General features: G+C 41.0%; 1 protein-coding gene across 1 annotated transcript in view; it reads right to left on the bottom strand.

Annotated features, from left to right (window-relative positions):
• Oca2 (OCA2 melanosomal transmembrane protein) overlaps positions 1-16,842 on the bottom strand; it is a 364,658-nt gene that overhangs the window by 200,662 nt on the left and 147,154 nt on the right. The window contains exon 14 of the mRNA XM_046428817.1: positions 15,097-15,235. Coding sequence (XP_046284773.1) covers positions 15,097-15,235 — 139 coding nt within the window. The remainder of the gene's footprint in view (positions 1-15,096; positions 15,236-16,842) is intronic.

Here is a 16,842-nt window from a genome sequence, read left to right as displayed (position 1 = left end):
GTATAAATGCCACATTTTTTTTATCCATTCGTCTATTGAAGGGCATCTAGGTTGGTTCCACAGTCTTGCTATTGTGAACTGTGCTGCTATGAACATCGATGTAGCAGTGTCCCTGTAGCATGCTCTTTTTAGGTCTTTAGGGAATAGACCAAGAAGGGGAATAGCTGGGTCAAATGGTGGCTCCATTCCCAGCTTTCCAAGAAATCTCCATACTGCTTTCCAAATTGGCTGCACCAATCTGCAGTCCCACCAGCAATGTACAAGTGTACCCTTTTCCCCACATCCTCGCCAGCACTTGTTGTTGTTTGACTTCCTAATGGCTGCCAATCTTACTGGAGTGAGATGGTATCTTAGGGTGGTTTTGATTTGCATTTCTCTGACAGCTAGAGATGTTGAGCATTTTTTCATGTACTTGTTGATTGACTGTATGTCCTCCTCTGTGAAGTGTCTGTTCAGGTCCTTGGCCCATTTGTTGATTGGGTTGTTTGTTCTCTTATTGTCTAATTTTTTGAGTTCTTTGTATACTCTGGATATTAGGGCTCTATCTGAAGTGTGAGGAGTAAAGATTTGTTCCCAGGATGTAGGGTCCCTATTTACCTCTCTTATTGTTTCTTTTGCTGAGAAAAAACTTCTTAGTTTGAGTAAGTCCCATTTGTTGATTCTAGTTATTAACTTTTGTGCTATGGGTGTCCTATTGAGGAATTTGGAGCCCGACCCCACCGACTGTAGATCGTAGCCAACTTTTTCTTCTATCAGACGGCGCGTCTCTGATTTGATATCAAGTTCCTTGATCCATTTTGAATTCACTTTTGTGCATGGCGAGAGAAAGGGATTCAGTTTCATTTTGTTGCATATGGATTTCCAGTTTTCCCAGCACCATTTGTTGAAGATGCTATCCTTCCTCCATTGCATGCTTTTAGCCCCTTTATCAAATATAAGATAGTTGTAGTTTTGTGGATTGGTTTCTGTGTCCTCTATTCTGTACCATTGGTCCACACGCCTGTTTTGGTACCAGTACCATGCTGTTTTTGTTACTATTGCTCTGTAGTATAGTTTGAAGTCTGGTATCGCTATACCGCCTGATTCACACTTCTTGCTTAGCATTGTTTTTGCAATTCTGGGTCTTTTATTTTTCCATATGAATTTCATGATTGCTTTCTCTATTTCTACAAGAAATACCATTGGGATTTTGATTGGCATTGCATTAAACCTATAGAGAACTTTTGGTAATATCGCCATTTTGATGATGTTAGTTCTGCCTATCCATGAACAGGGTATATTTTTCCATCTTCTAAGATCTTCTTCTATTTCTCTCTTTAGGGTTCTGTAGTTTTCATTGTATAAGTCTTTCACCTCTTTTGTTAGGTTGATTCCCAAGTATTTTATTTTTTTTGAAGATATTTTGAATGGAGTGGTTGTCCTCATTTCCATTTCAGAGGATTTGTCGCTGATATACAGGAATGCCTTTGATTTATGCGTGTTGATTTTAAATCCTGCCACTTTGCTGAATTCATTTATTAGCTCTAATAGTTTCTTTGTAGAGCCTTTTGGGTCTGCTAGATATAGAATCATATCATCTGCAAATAGTGATAATTTAATTTCTTCTTTTCCTATTTTTATGCCTTTAATTTCTTTCGTCTGTCTAATTGCTCTGGCCAGTGTTTCGAGAACTATGTTGAAGAGAAGTGGAGAGAGAGGGCATCCCTGTCTTGTTCCAGATTTTAGAGGGAATGCCTTCAGTTTTTCTCCATTCAGAATAATGCTAGCCTGAGGCTTAGCATAGATTGCTTTTACAATATTGAGGTATGTTCCTGTTATCCCTAGTTTTTCTAGAGTTTTGAACATAAAGGGATGCTGTACTTTGTCAAATGCTTTTTCCGCATCTATCGAGATGATCATATGGTTCTTATTTTTAAGTCTATTGATGTGGTGAATAACATTTATTGATTTCCGTATATTGAACCAGCCTTGCATCCCAGGGATGAATCCTACTTGATCATGGTGTACAATTTTTTTTATATGTTTTTGTATCCGATTCGCCAGAATTTTATTGAGGATTTTTGCATCTAGGTTCATTAGAGATATTGGTCTGTAGTTTTCTTTCTTTGAAGTGTCTTTGTCTGGTTTAGGTATCAGGGTGATGTTGGCCTCATAGAATGAATTTGGAAGTTCTCCCTCCTTTTCTATTTCCTGAAGTAGCTTGAAAAGTATTGGTATTAGTTCTTCTTTAAAGGTTTTGTAAAATTCTGCTGTATACCCATCGGGACCTGGGCTTTTCTTAGTTGGTAGTCTTTTGATGGTTTCTTCTATCTCCTCAATTGATATTGGTCTGTTTAGGTTTTCTATATCCTCCTGACTCAATCTGGGCAGATCATATGACTTAAGAAATTTATCTATGCCTTCACTATCTTCTAATTTATTGGAGTATAAGGATTCAAAATAGTTTTTGATTATCTTCTGTATTTCTGAAGTGTCTGTTGTGATATTGCCTTTTTCATCCCGTATGCTAGTAATTTGAGTTCTCTCTCTTCTTCTCTTCACTAGCATCGCTAAGGGTCTGTCGATTTTGTTTATTTTTTCAAAGAACCAACTTTTAGTTTTGTCAATTTTTTCAATTGTTTCTTTTGTTTCGATTTCATTAATTTCAGCTCTGATTTTAATTATTTCTTGCCTTCTACTTCTTTTGCTGTTGTTTTGCTCTTCTTTTTCAAGGATTTTGAGATGAAGTATGAGATCATTTATTTGTTGGTTTTTTCTTTTTTTAAGGAATGAACTCCAAGCAATGAATTTTCCTCTTAGAACTGCTTTCAATGTGTCCCATAGATTCCGATATGTTGTGTCTGTGTTTTCATTTATCTCTAAGAATTTTTTAATTTCCTCCTTGATGTCTTCTATAACCCATTGATCATTCAGTAACCTATTGTTCATTCTCCAATTGATGTATGCTTTTTCCTTCCTTCTTTTATCGTTGATTTTCAGTTTCATTCCATTATGATCAGATAAGATGCATGGTAATATCTCTACTCCTTTATATTGTCTAAGAGTTGCCCTGTGACATAATATATGATCTATTTTTGAGAAGGATCCATGTGCTGCTGAGAAAAAAGTGTAACTGCTTGATGTTGGGTGGTATACTCTATATATGTCAATTAGGTCTAGGTTATTAATAGTGTTATTGAGTTCTATAGTTTCCTTATTCAACTTTTGTTTGGAAGATCTGTCCAGTGGCGAGAGAGGTGTGTTGAAGTCTCCCATGATTATGGTGTGGTGGTCTATTAGACTCTTGAACTTGAGAAGAGTTTGTTTGACGAACATAGCTGCACCATTGTTTGGGGCATAAATATTTATGATTGTTATGTCTTGTTGGTGTATGGTTCCCTTAAGCAGTATGTAGTGTCCCTCTTTATCTCTTTTGATTAACTTTGGCTTGAAATCTATTTTATTTGATATGAGTATGGACACGCCTGCTTGTTTCCGAAGTCCATATGAGTGATATGATTTTTCCCAACCTTTCACCTTCAGCCTATGTATGTCTTTTCCTATCAAATGCGTCTCCTGTAGGCAGCATATTGTTGGGTCTTGTTTTGTGATCCATTCTACTAGCCTGTGTCTCTTGATTGGTGAGTTTAAGCCATTAACATTTAGGGTTATTATTGAGATATGGGTTGTTCTTCCAGCCATATTTGTTTATTTCTGTTACTAAACATTGTTTGTTTTCCTCTTTGATTGTTTCCCCCCCCCCTTTACTGTCCTACCTCCCACTGTTGGTTTTCATTGTTATTTTCCATTTCCTCTTCCTGTAATACTTTGGCTAGGATGTTTTGAAGAGATGGTTTTCTAGCTGCGAATTCTTTAAACTTTTGTTTATCGTGGAAGGTTTTAATTTCATTCTCCATCCTGAAGCTTAATTTCGCTGGATACACAATTCTTGGTTGGAACCCATTATCTTTCAGTGTTTGAAATATGTTATTCCAGGATCTTCTAGCTTTCAGAGTCTGTGTTGAAAGATCAGCTGTTATCCTGATTGGCTTGCCCCTAAATGTAATCTGCTTCCTTTCTCTTGTAGCTTTTAAAATTCTCTCCTTATTCTGTATGTTGGGCATCTTCATTATAATGTGTCTAGGTGTGGATCTCTTATGATTTTGCACATTCGGCGTCCTGTAGGCTTCTAGGATTTGGGATTCTGTCTCATTCTTCAAGTCTGGGAAGTTTTCTTGTATTATTTCATGGAATAGACTGCTCATTCCTTTGGTTTGGAGCTCTGTACCTTCCTGTATCCCAATGACTCTTAAGTTTGGTCTCTTAATGTTATCCCATATTTCTTGGATGTTCTGCTCATGGTTTCTTAACAGTCTTGCTGAGCTGTATATGTTCTTTTCCAGTTGAAATACTTTGTCTTCATTGTCTGATGTTCTATCTTCTAAGTGTTCTACTCTGTTGGTAGTATTCTCCATTGAGTTTTTAAGTTGGTTTATTGCTTCCTGCATTTCTAGGATTTCTGATTGCTTGTTTTTATAACCTCTATCTCCCTGTATAGTTGATCCTTTGCTTCCTGGATTTGTTTGCGTAATTCGTTGTCGAAGTGATCTTTCATTGTCTGATTTTGCTGTTTAATGTCTTCCTTGATACTCCAGATCATCTGAAGCATGTATATCCTGAATTCTTTATCTGACATTCCATCTGCTGCAGCTGTTACCTCTTCTAAAGTTGCGTTGACCTGCATTGCTTGTGGTCCTTTCTTTCCTTGTCTTTTCATACTGCTTGCGTATCTTTCCTGCAGGTGCGGGCGGCGGCTCTGCTCTCTCCTTATTCCAATTGGGGTGTCGTGGCTACCACGCCGGCAGGTCACTGGGCCTGTTCTGGGAGCTGGTGGCGGCTCTGTTCTGCCCCTACTCCAATTGGGGTGACGTGTCTGTCGTACCAGCAGGCCACTGGGCCTGTCCTGCTGGTCGGTCGCAGATCTGCCCACCTTTCGGGCACGAGTGGAGGCTCTGCTTTGCCCCTACTCCAATTGGGGTGTCGTGACTACCCCGCCTGCAGGATGCTGGGTCTGTTCCTGGCAAGGGGGGCGACTCTGCTCTGTCACTACTCCAATTAGGGTGGTGTTTGTACCCCGCCGGCAGGGTCCTGGGCCTGATCCGCCGGTCTGTTGTAGGTCTGCCTACCTTGAAGGCGCGGGCGGCGGATCTGCCCTGCCCCTCCTACCACGCCTGCGGACCCCTGGGCCTGATCTGCAGGTTGATCACTGGTCTGCTCACCCTGCGGGCACGGGTGGCGGTTCCGCTCCACCCCCACTCCAATTGGGGTCACGTGACCACCACACCGGCAGGGCCTGATCCGGGCGTGGGATAAGGATCTGCTCTGCCCCTACTCGAGTTGGGGTGACGTGTGTACCACACTGGCAGGCCACTGGGCCTGACCCGCCAGGCTGTCACAGGTCTGTTTACCTTGCAAGCGCGAAGGGCGGCTCTGCCCTGCCCCTCCTACCACGCCCATGTACTACTGGGTCGTGGGTCTGCCCACCTGGCGGGTGTGGGTGGCGGCTCCGCTCCGCCCCCTCTCCAATTGGGGTCACGCGGTCACCACGCTGGCGAGCCGCTGGGCCTGCTCCGAGGGCTGGCGGCGGCCCGGCTCCTTCCCTCCGGCTCGAGGACAAATTGAGGAGACTCGGGTGACTGAGCCTCACCCCCCTTACCAGAAGACCAACTGCTTATGTCACCGCTGGTATTGATGAAGATCTCTCCTCCACCGCTTTCTGCTGACATCAGATCTCTGCCATGTTGGTATCCTATGCGAATGGCAGCATTTCGTTCCCCTTGCCAGGCAACCCAAGCAATGGGTGAGTCCTGACCTGCCCTCAGCAGGACCCGGACCGAGACACAGTTTCCGCGGGCTCCTAGCCCCGGTCCAGGGAAGTTCCGGGAGCCGGAACTCGGCCGCTCCGTGCTCGGTGTAAGCTCCTATAAGTGTAGGCTCCAAGAAGCAGCCCCCGCGGGCTCAGTTCCGGGAGCCGGAATTCGGCCGCTTAGTGTTTGGTGTATGCTCTGATAGTAGCAGGGTCCAAGAAGCAGCCTCCGCGGGCTCCGCAGCCCTGAGCCAGGGCGGTTCCGGGACGGTTCCGGGAGCCGGAACTCGGCCGCTCTGTGCTCGGTGTAAGCTCCTATAAGTGTAAGCTCCAAGAAGCAGTCCCCGCGGGCTCAGTTCCGGGAGCTGGAATTCGCCTTCTTGGTGTTTCGTGTTTGCTCTGATATTAGCAGGGTCCAAGAAGCAGCCTCCGCAGGCTCCGCAGCCCGGAGCCAGGGCGGTTCCGGGACGGTTCCGGGAGCCGGGACTTGGCCGCCCCGCGCTCCGTGTTCACTCCGATAAGATCAGATTTTAAGAAGCCCCCAGGCGCTGAACCCTAGCAATCTGTCTGCAAGCCGCAGGCGAATTGCAGCCTGAAATTACCTGTTCTATGGCTGAATGAGCTGCGGTCAGTCAAAAACAGGTGTGGTGACGTCAGTTTACCAACATGGTGGCTGCTGGCCTCCTCTGTGGTCTGACCGGTGTGGAGAACCGAGATGGACCGCTTCCTTCCCCGTCTCGAACCCAGAATTCAGCCCTGAGTGCGGTGCTTGCCGGTTGGTAGGCTTTTGATGGTGTCTGTTATTTTGTCACTTGAAATTGATCTTTTTAAATTATGTATATCATCCTGATTTAATTTGGGCAAATTATATGACTCTAGAAATTTGTTGATGCCTTCGATATTTTCTATTTGAATGGAGTACAAGTTTTCAAAATAATTTCTAATTATTTTCTGTATTTCTGTAGTGTCTGTTGTGATGTTGCCTTTTTCATCATGTATGTTAGTGATTTAATTTTTCTCTCTCCTTCTCTTTGTTAGCATGGCTAAAGGTCTGACAATTTTATTTGTTTTTTCAAAGAACCAACTTTGTGTTCTATATTTTTTTAATTATTTCTTTTGTTTCAATTTCATTGATTTCAGCTCTGATTTTAATTATTTCCTGTCTTCTACTGATTTTGGTGTTGATTTGTTCTTCTTTTTCTAGGGCTTTGAGATGTAGTGTTAAGTCATATATTTGTGGACTTTTTCTTCTTTTAAGGAATGAATTCCATGCAATGAACTTTCCTCTTAGAACTGCTTTGATAGTGTCCCAGAGATTTTGATATTTTGTATCTGTATTCTCATTAACCTTTAAAATTTTTTAATCTCCTCCCTAATGTCTTCTGCAACCCATTGTTCATTAAATAGCACATTATTTAATCTCCAGGCATTGGAGTGGATTTTATTTCTTATTTAATCATTGATTTCTAATTTCATTCCATTATGATCTGATAGAATGCAGGGTAGTATCTCTACTTTTTTATATTTGCTAGGAGTTGCTTTGTGTCATAGTATATGGTCTATTTTAGAGAAGGATCCATGTGCTGCTGAGAAGAAAGTGTATTATTCTCGTTGAAGGATGAAATATTCTATATATGTCAGTTAGGTCTAAGTTATTGATTGTTCTATTGAGTTCTATATTTTCTTTGTTCAGCTTTTGTTTGGAAAATCTGTCTAGTGATGGAAAAGGTGTGTTAAAGTCACCCAAAATTATTGTGTTGTAACCTATTTGACTCTTGAACTTGAGAAGAGTTTGATGAACGTAGATGCTCCATTGTTTGGGGCATATATATTTATGATTGTTAAGTCTTGTTGGTGTATGGTTCCCTTGAGCAGTATGTAGTGTCCTTCTTTATCCTTTTTGAATGACTTTAGTTTGAAGTCTACTTTATTTGATATGAGGATGAAAACCCATGCTTGCTTCTACTGTCCATGTGAGTGGTATGATTTTTCCCAACCCTCCCTTCACCTTCAGTCTCTGGATATCTTTTTCTATGAGTCTTTTTGAGGCAGAATATTGTTATGTCTTTTATTTTGATCCAATCTGCTAGTCTATGTCTTTTGATTGGTGAGTTTAGGCCATTAACCTTCAGGGTTATTATTGAGACATCATTTGTATTTTTAGTCATTTTTGTTTCTTTTTGGTATTTATGTGACTTGGTTTCTCCTCTGATTAAATTTTTCTTTAGCGTAATCCCTCCCTCTGCTAATTTCCATCATTGTTTTTCACTTCCTCTTTTTGGAATATTTTGCTGAGGATATTCTGTAGTGCAGGCTTTCTAGTTGTAAATTCTTTTAACTTTTGTTTATTACGGAAGGTTCTTATTTCATCATCAAATCTAACACTTAGTTTTTCTGGATATAGATTTTTGGTTGACATTTATTTTCTTTCAGAGCTTGGTATATGTTGTTCCATGATCTCCTGACTTTGAGGGTCTGGATTGAAAAATCTGCTGAGATACAAATTGGTCTCCCCCTATATGTGATCTTATTCCTCTCTCTTGAAACTTTTAATATTCTATCCTTATTCTGTATGCTAGGCATTTTCATTATAATGTGCCTTAGTGTAGATCTGTTGTAATTTTGTACACTTGGTGTCCTGTAAGCCTCTTGTATTTGGTTTTCCAATTCGTTCTTAATGTTTGGGAAATTTTCTGATGTTATCTCATTGAAGAGATTGTGCATTCCTTTGGTTTGAAACTCTGTGCCTTCTTCTACCCCAATAACTCTTAGATTTGGTCTTTTGATGCTGTCCCATAATTCTTGGATGTTCTGTTCATGGTTTCTAACTATCTTCACTGTGTGATCCACTTTATTTTCCAGATTGTATACTTTGTCTTCATTATCTGACATTCTTTCTTCCAAGTGATTTAGTCTGTTGGTTATGCTTTCTATTGAGTGTTTTATTTGATTTATTGTATCCTTCATTTCAAGGATTTCTGACTTTTTTTTTCAGAGTCTCTATCTCTCTCTTGAAGTAATCTTTTGCTATCTGAATTTGCTCTCTTATCTCATTGTTGGAGTGATCAATTTTTGCCTGTATTTGTTCACTTAGGTCATTCTTTAATTCACAGATCATTTTCATTATGAACCTTCTGAACTTCTTCTCTGATATTTCATCAACTTCGCTGTCCATGGGTTCTGTTATTATAGTGTTTTGGTTTGTTTGGGGCACTTTCCTCCCATGTTTTTTCATGTTGTCTATGTGTCTTCCTTTCTTGCAGTGTGGATCTGAGATATTACAGTTTCTTCCCTATATTCTTGTAGTACCTGTGCAGATTGTCTATACCTCACCTTGATGTTGGGCTGACAGACCCTGCTGGTTTTCCTCAATGTACGCTACTGCATCCTGGATCTGGGTCCTGCACAAGTTAGTGTGGGTGGATCTGGGCTCTGGGCTTGACCTCCCTCAGTAGTCTGGTGGTCGGAAGGGGCGGTCCTGCACCAGAGGCTAGGCTCTGGTGGGTGTCTACCCCACCAAGGGAGGGGTGGGCCGGGCCTACTGAGAGTCTGAGTCCCACGCAGGCTGGTGCGGGCAGTTTTGTCTCATCTTTTCTTGATTTAGGTGTCTCAGGGTATAAATTTCCCTTTAGAGACTGCATTAGAGCAAGGACCACTAAATCACCATTTGCAGGCTGGATACAGCCATGTCCCTTCTTCTATGTGTTGTCTGTGGCTGCTCTTATGCCATATTAGCAGAACTGAGTAATTTCAGGGTTATTATTGAGACATGATTTGTATTTTCAGCCATTTTTGTTTATTTTTGGTATTTATGTGACTTGGTTTCTCCTCTGATTAAATTTTCCTTTAGTATAATCCCTCCCTCTGCTAAGTTTCATCATTATTTTTCATTTGGCCCAAATGCCTATAATATTAACTATATGGCCTTTTAAGAAAAAAATTGCTGACTCCTCCTTTAAAGAAACCCTTCGAATTTTTATGTTCTGTTTCTACTATAATTCAGTTCAAATTTGCTCTAGACTGAATTGTGTTCCCCTGTCAAATTCTTATGCTGAGGCCCTAATTCCCAATGTGATGCTATTTGCAGACAGAGTCTTTCTGAGGTGATTTGGTTGAGATGAGTTCATGAGGCTGGGGCCCACATGCTGGTGCCCTTACAAGAGACACCACAGAGCTAGCCTGTGCTGTCTTTCTCCCTGTCTCTCTTCCTCTCATTTTCCCTCTCCCTCTCCCTCTTTTGTTTCCCCTATCCTTTAAAGATTAGAACTATATATGTGTTAGGCTACTGAAGTTTTCCAAGGACACTTTTCATTTTTTCATTACTATCTTTTCAGTCTTTTTCATGTTGGATCTGTGTCTTCAAGTTCACTAATCTTTTCTTCTGCTATGCTGCCGTTAATCCCAACAAGTATATTTCTATTACAGATATTTTAAGTTTTATCTCTAGAAGCTTGATTTTGGCTTTTTAAAACATGTCTTTAATGTTTCCACTTAGTGGACATCTGTAATGCATTTATCATAACAGTTTTAATGTCCTTGTTTGCACATTCTCACACCTGTGTCTACTCAAGGTTGACTTCAACGGTTCATATTCTTCTTATCATACGTCATTTTTTCTTGCTTCTTTATATGCCTGGTAATCCTTGATGATATGCCACATATTGTGATTTTGCTTTATACACTGTTGAATGTTTTTGTATCCTTCAAATATCTTTGAGGTCTGTTCTGGAGTCTGTTAAACTATATAGAAAGCTTGATTCTTTCAGGTCTTGATTTTAAGATTTATTAGGTGGAATCAGAGCCATATCCAGCCATCTTCACTCCCCACAAGGAGTAATTCCAGAGGCAAGACCCTACTGAGTAGCCTACAATGTGCCCTATGAATTACAAGGTTCCAACCTGCCTGGCAGGAATAGAGACTATTCCTGTCCCTGGTATGTCAAGGACTCTTACTTCTAATCCTTCTGGGTTGTGCTTCCCCTGACATCAGGTGGTTTCCTCACATACATGGACTGGTATGAACACTACTGCATTCTCAAGGGAGACTCTCTGAAGGTCTCTGTGGTTCTCTCTCTAAGCAGCACTGTCCTCTCTGGTCCTTTGTCTTGCAAATTCCAGCTGCCTTGGTCTCCCCAGACTGTCAGTTCCATCCTATCAACTCAGGGAGCTGAGTGAGCTCCATGTGGTTTCTTCCTCCCTGCAATACACCCTGGAAATTCTCAAGCAGTGAGCCAGAGGAATCATCTGGCTTAATCTCATTTCCCATATCATGGGGATTGCTATCCATTTTTGGTCTAGTGTTCAGTGTCTTAATTACTATTGCCACTGGTATGCTGTTTGGTTTTCGTTTGGAGTTTTGTTCATTTGTTTGTTTGTTTGGTTGGTTGGTTTGATTGGTTGGTTGTCCCAGGCAAGAGAGGAAACCCAGTCCCTATTACTCCATCTTGGCCAGAGCAGAAGCTATGTTATTTATTCAAAACATCCACATACAAGTATTCTAGAAGATTAATTGCATCAAAATACTAAGAGAATTTGTCTCTGAGTGGCAGAATTATGACAGCTTTTATTTGTGTATGCATGAGTACATGTGTGTTTGTGGTTTCTATTTTGTACAAAAAAATATTACTGTAGAATAAAAATTAAACAAATACTCTTTTTCTGAAGATAGTTCTTTCCCATGTGTATTCCCAGGCCTATCCTGGCTGATAGTTGACCCTAGAATAGATGACAAGGCTCTGTTACCTTCTGATATGTTCCAAGATGATATGTTCATGGCCACATGACAACTCAGCTCACACTCGGGACTAGTGGTGTGCTTCGAGGAAGCTCCCCAGGGCAACCAGGATTACAGACTTTCACCACAGCATCCAAATTATACCCAGAATCTCTATAACATGGGGGGTCTTCAATGTGGCCATCAATACCTTAGAGCCATGAATTCTTAGCAGTTTAAATACACTTAAGGAAGATGGCACGCGCACACACACACACACACACACAAACATACTGATGCACTTCACAGGAATACATACACACAACATCGTCTACAGTAAATCATACCAAATGTGGAAGCATTTTACTGATACCTCAGAGAAGGGAAATCTAGAAAATTCTAATGATGAAAAAATAATAAGTGAAAATTAATGATAAAGTTTTAATTTTAACTCTTTAAGATATATAAAGTTATACCTGTTCTCTTTAAAATAAATGCTTTTTATTTTAGTGTACAAAGAAAATATTTATTAGTAATTATAGAATCAAAAGACTAGTAGTTTGAAAGACTGTGTCCTAAGAAGTTTTCTATCAGTGAGCTTCAAGACAATGGTTTTCCTTCCTTGAGTTCCTCTACTCAAATGAACTCTCCCTCCCTAGCTAGTGGAGGGATGCAGTCTGGACCCAGAGAAGAAAGGATGGCCCTGATGGGGGCTTTGGTCAGAGTTGTACCTTATATGTCAACTGTTTTATCCACACCATGACTCCAGTGGGCTGAAGGTGGGACAAGAAGCTGTTACCCAGCAGCATGCCCACACCACTCTGCCCAAGTATAGGCAATACATGTGCCTAGTATCTTGTGGTGGGGTTTCAGCCTTTCATGAGGGCTCAGGGGATTGAGTGGCAGGTAGGAACTTAGCTGTAGTGAAATGATTATTGCTTTATAATTACTTGGTGATGACAGTTCAGGGAAGGTGATGGTCATGATTGGGAGAATTGAATTGTTACTGGGGGATATGAGAATTGCTTCACTGCTCTTAACTTGCTCAAACTGGGACAGGCTCTAAGAACTTAAACTAAAAATATCTGTTTAAGTCCCCTCTCCACTACTTTTTGTCCAAAAGCCTTGATTTATGTATACAGAACTGTGTGGTTTGGGGCATGTTGACACTTGTCTCTATGGGAAATACTTGCATGTAGCACTGGGCTTGGTGAGTGAAGCTTTCTGAGCTACTGCCCTCTCCTCTGTCATCTGTCCCACCCAGCACTGTGTAGTGATTCTCCAGCATAGCTCTGGGTTTTGTTCCCTGTGCAAAGCCTTCAGTGCTTCTGCACCACCCACACCCCCAACTTTACCCGCCAGAATAAGGAAGCTTTTCTCTTTTGAGAACACGTTCTCACAGATGACTTCTCACAAGTATCCTCTTGCCAGTCAAACTGGATTTTTTTTCTTCCTGCCTCTCTCTTCTCTAACTCTCCTGCTCCTCTCCCCAATCCCAGACCCCACTTCTGAGGTTCTGTAGGCACCATCTTCATGGACTCTTCCTCTGCTTGCCTCACCCCATGTGAAGTGCCCTGCATGTTCAAACAGACCTTTATCCTGCTTGAACTCTGATTGGTGTGATCTCCCTAAAATCAGGGACTGTCATCACAGGCTGTTCAGGTGCTTATAGGCTGGTAGGGGAGTAAACAGAGAAAACTAACCAATAAAACCCAAGAAAACAGACATAAAGAAATTGTCCCAGGCATTTGGACTAAGCTGACTGTACGATACCCATGCTGAAGTTTCTAACTGAATTGTTAAGTCTCCTTTTCTCTATAAAGCATCTCTACTGTGGGTCATTTAGGCAGGATGAAAAGATTAAGTCAGGAGTGTCTGAGGAGCCATGGCAAGACTTAGTAAAAAGGTGATTTAGGGAAAAGTAATACAAATGAACTAGAGACTTCTAATAATGCCACTCATTGTTGTATTTCTGTAGCAGAATTAATTTTTCTATGTAAAAATCCCAAAATTCTTACTTCCCTATTTGAGAGGATAGTTCAGCAGAATGTGTGTGTATGTGTGTGTGTGTGTATGTGTGTGTGTGTGTGTGTGTACATATGTGTGTGAATGATATATTTATTAGATTATTTTGAAAGATAATTATTTGTTATGGGGATATATGTTAGGTACAACCAAACTAGATATTTCCAGTTAAGAACATAGGATTCCTGAAACTCAGGCTTCAATTAGTAGGTTGGAAGATAAGACCAACTGAGGTGTTAAGTAATGTATGTTTCTGTTGCCTCTGTTATTTCTATCTTACGTTCATGTCTCATTCTTTCATGATTTTTTAAATCTTGTGCCTAAAAGTCCATTTTGCTTAATTGTGAAATAGGCATGCATGTTACATTTATGTAAAATATTTGCTGTGTAGAGGATTTTTGTTTATTCTATTAAAAGTTTACTATATTTAAATAAAAACTGAAGGTCAGAAATATATATATATATATATATATATATATATATATAGCTGACTATACATATAAGACTAGGCATGGAACACCATATGACCCAGCTATACCACTCTTTGGTATTTATCCTTAAGAATTAAAGCCATCATACTATAATGATACATACATACCCACATTTATAGCAACACAATTCACAATAGCCCAACTATGGAACTGGTGTCCATCAACAGATGAATAGATGTAGGTAATGTGGTATACATACACATTAGAGTTGTATTTAGCTATAAAGAGAATTGTATTTAGCTATAATTTTTATTTATGTCACTTTCAGGAAAATGGATGGAACTTGAAAACATTATGTTAAGTAAAATAAGTAGAACTTAGAAGGTCAGGAGTCATATGTCTTCTCTCATATGTGGAAGCTACAGAGGAAAAAGGACAAGAAAAGTGGGGAGGATCTCATGAAAATCAGAGAGATCAACAGAGTAGGGGAAAGGGGTCATGGGGTGGGAGGAGAGGAGGGGAAGGGGAACTATAATGGGGAATGATATTGGCCAAATTATATTCTTATATTGTGTGCATGTATGAATATGTAATAACAAATCCATCTATTTAGTACAACTATAATGCACCAATTAAAAATGTGGAAAAAAATAGCTATAGGGGTTTTCAAAGAACTTCTAAGGCCTTCACGTTCTGACCCTTAAAAAAAGTTTAAGTTCTTCAATAAATTTATCTACCTCAGTTGAGAAGGAAATCACATATCTCCTGTAAAAGATGACAGGCCATTTTGTTCTTAATACTAGTTAAACCTCCATTCCTATTGATGTAATTAATACAACATATTATGACTATGTTATCCAATCATTTCTTCAAAAACTTAGGAGATCGAGAATGAAGGCAATTCATCTCTGTCTCCTTACGTCCCACCCACAAGACATCTAAAAGCATTTACTATAAAGAGGTAATACAGAGGATCTTGATTTCTAATAAAGGTTAATAAAGGTTTCTAAAACACTAGTCAGAGGGCTAAGTGAGTTTAGTTCTGCATTTATTGAAAGTAACCCTAATATACTGGTACATACCATCTTCCTCAATTCTTGGTTGGAAACAATAATGACATTTGGTGGGTCCCCGATGGCAGTGGCAGCTCCTCCAATGTTTGTGAAGATCACCTCTGCAATCAGCACTTGCCTTGGATCAAGGTTGAGCACCTCACATAATCTATCATAAATGGAGGAAAATGAAAGTAGTCCCACTATTTACATCATAAAGGGCCCATGTGAAGCCCAGATATATGTAAAGTACTGGCTTAAACCTAGAAAGCACACACATTTATGAGAGGGCAGTGTGGGGGTTGGGGACTCAACTACAATAATACCCTGGGGCTGCAGCTGATTCTGAAAATGACATTTCTTCTGAATTAACCCATCATCCTCTGAACCATCAGTGTCCTGATGTAACCCTTCTCCACCCCCACAAGTCTAGATGGAGCACAGTCTCCTGTGTGCAAGCTCCCAGTGAAAGGCAAGGCCCAGCACAGGCAGATGGGCACTGGCCACCAAAACCCTCTGAGTCAGGGGCAGGGGTCAATGCAGAAATCACCAGTGCTCACACTAAGCCTGCTCACCTAGTCCTGTACCTGCCTCCCCTTCACAGATGCTAAGACCCCAAGGTTTCCTCTCAGTCCTTCCCTTTAACTACTGATTACTGACTTTTTCCCTAGAGAAGAAAGTTCTCCATCATGGCTGCACTAGATTGTCTTAGAATCCTCAAAAGTTGCTGGGTGTGGTGATGTATGCCTATAATTCCAACCATTCAGGAGGCTGAGACACGAGGATCTCAAGTTCAAAGCCAGTCTCAGCAACTTAGTGAGGCCTGAAGCAACTCAGTGAGATCCTGTCTCTAAATAAAATACAAAATAGGGCTGAGGATGTGGCTAAGTGGTTTAGTGCCCCTGGTTCAATCCCCAGTGCCAAAATAAATAAATAATCCTTGAAAGTTCTACAGCCTGGTCTGCAGAGACCAATACGTGGGAGTGAGCCTGGACCAGCAGCATTCTAGAACTCCTCAAGTGAGTGCTGTGCACAGAGATGAGAAACATTGCTCAAAGAAAGTACAGAGAGCACATCACAGCATCCTCCAAAACTTGTTCATCCTCTTTTCCCTCTGTCATGTAGTAACTGGGCTCTGGATCTCACTCCTTGAGACAGGTACTGCTGTACTTGAAGGTTTTCCGACCACCTCCTGCCCTCAGCTCAGAGCATAGCCAGCCACACAGCCTTCCCCTCCACTGATGATGTGAGGGCAGACTGGCCCGGAGGCTGTATGGATGCTGAAGAAGGAGTGATCCTGGCCACCAGGATTCAGAGTGACTCTACATATGGGCATCAGACCCAAGTCAGCAGCTACACTCAGTGGAGGAAGCTACCAGAATCTCCTTCTAGCAAGAAAATAATACATAGACAGAGCACAGAGATGGCACCTGATCTAAATGGACCTCGCTGTTGAACTCTAGGGACTGAGCACTTCTCAGTCCAGACAAAGGCAGAAGAAAGCAATCAACTCCTCTAAAATACGAATAACGTTATAATATAAATAATGAATCTTAAGCCCAACAATATGTGAAACACATCTTGAAAGACATGGGTTTCAGACTAGAAAATGAAGTCCCTGATTTTAAAAAATTACAAAGCTAATTTCTGAGCAACAAGGATCAAAACAATTTCCAGAAAGGCTGAACAAGCCCCTGGGCTCTCCAGGCTGTGTGAGGATGCTGGGAAAAGGGTGCCCCATGGACCTCAGTCCTGAATCCCACTTTTCCCAGGCTG

Source organism: Marmota monax, unplaced genomic scaffold (assembly GCF_021218885.2).
Source record: "Marmota monax isolate L192 unplaced genomic scaffold, Marmota_monax_Labrador192_F-V1.1 WCK01_AAM20220418_F8-fsc00179, whole genome shotgun sequence".
NCBI lineage: Eukaryota > Metazoa > Chordata > Mammalia > Rodentia > Sciuridae > Marmota > Marmota monax.
The sequence above is the reverse complement of the archived record's forward strand: the minus strand, read 5'-3'. Positions and strand labels throughout refer to the sequence as shown.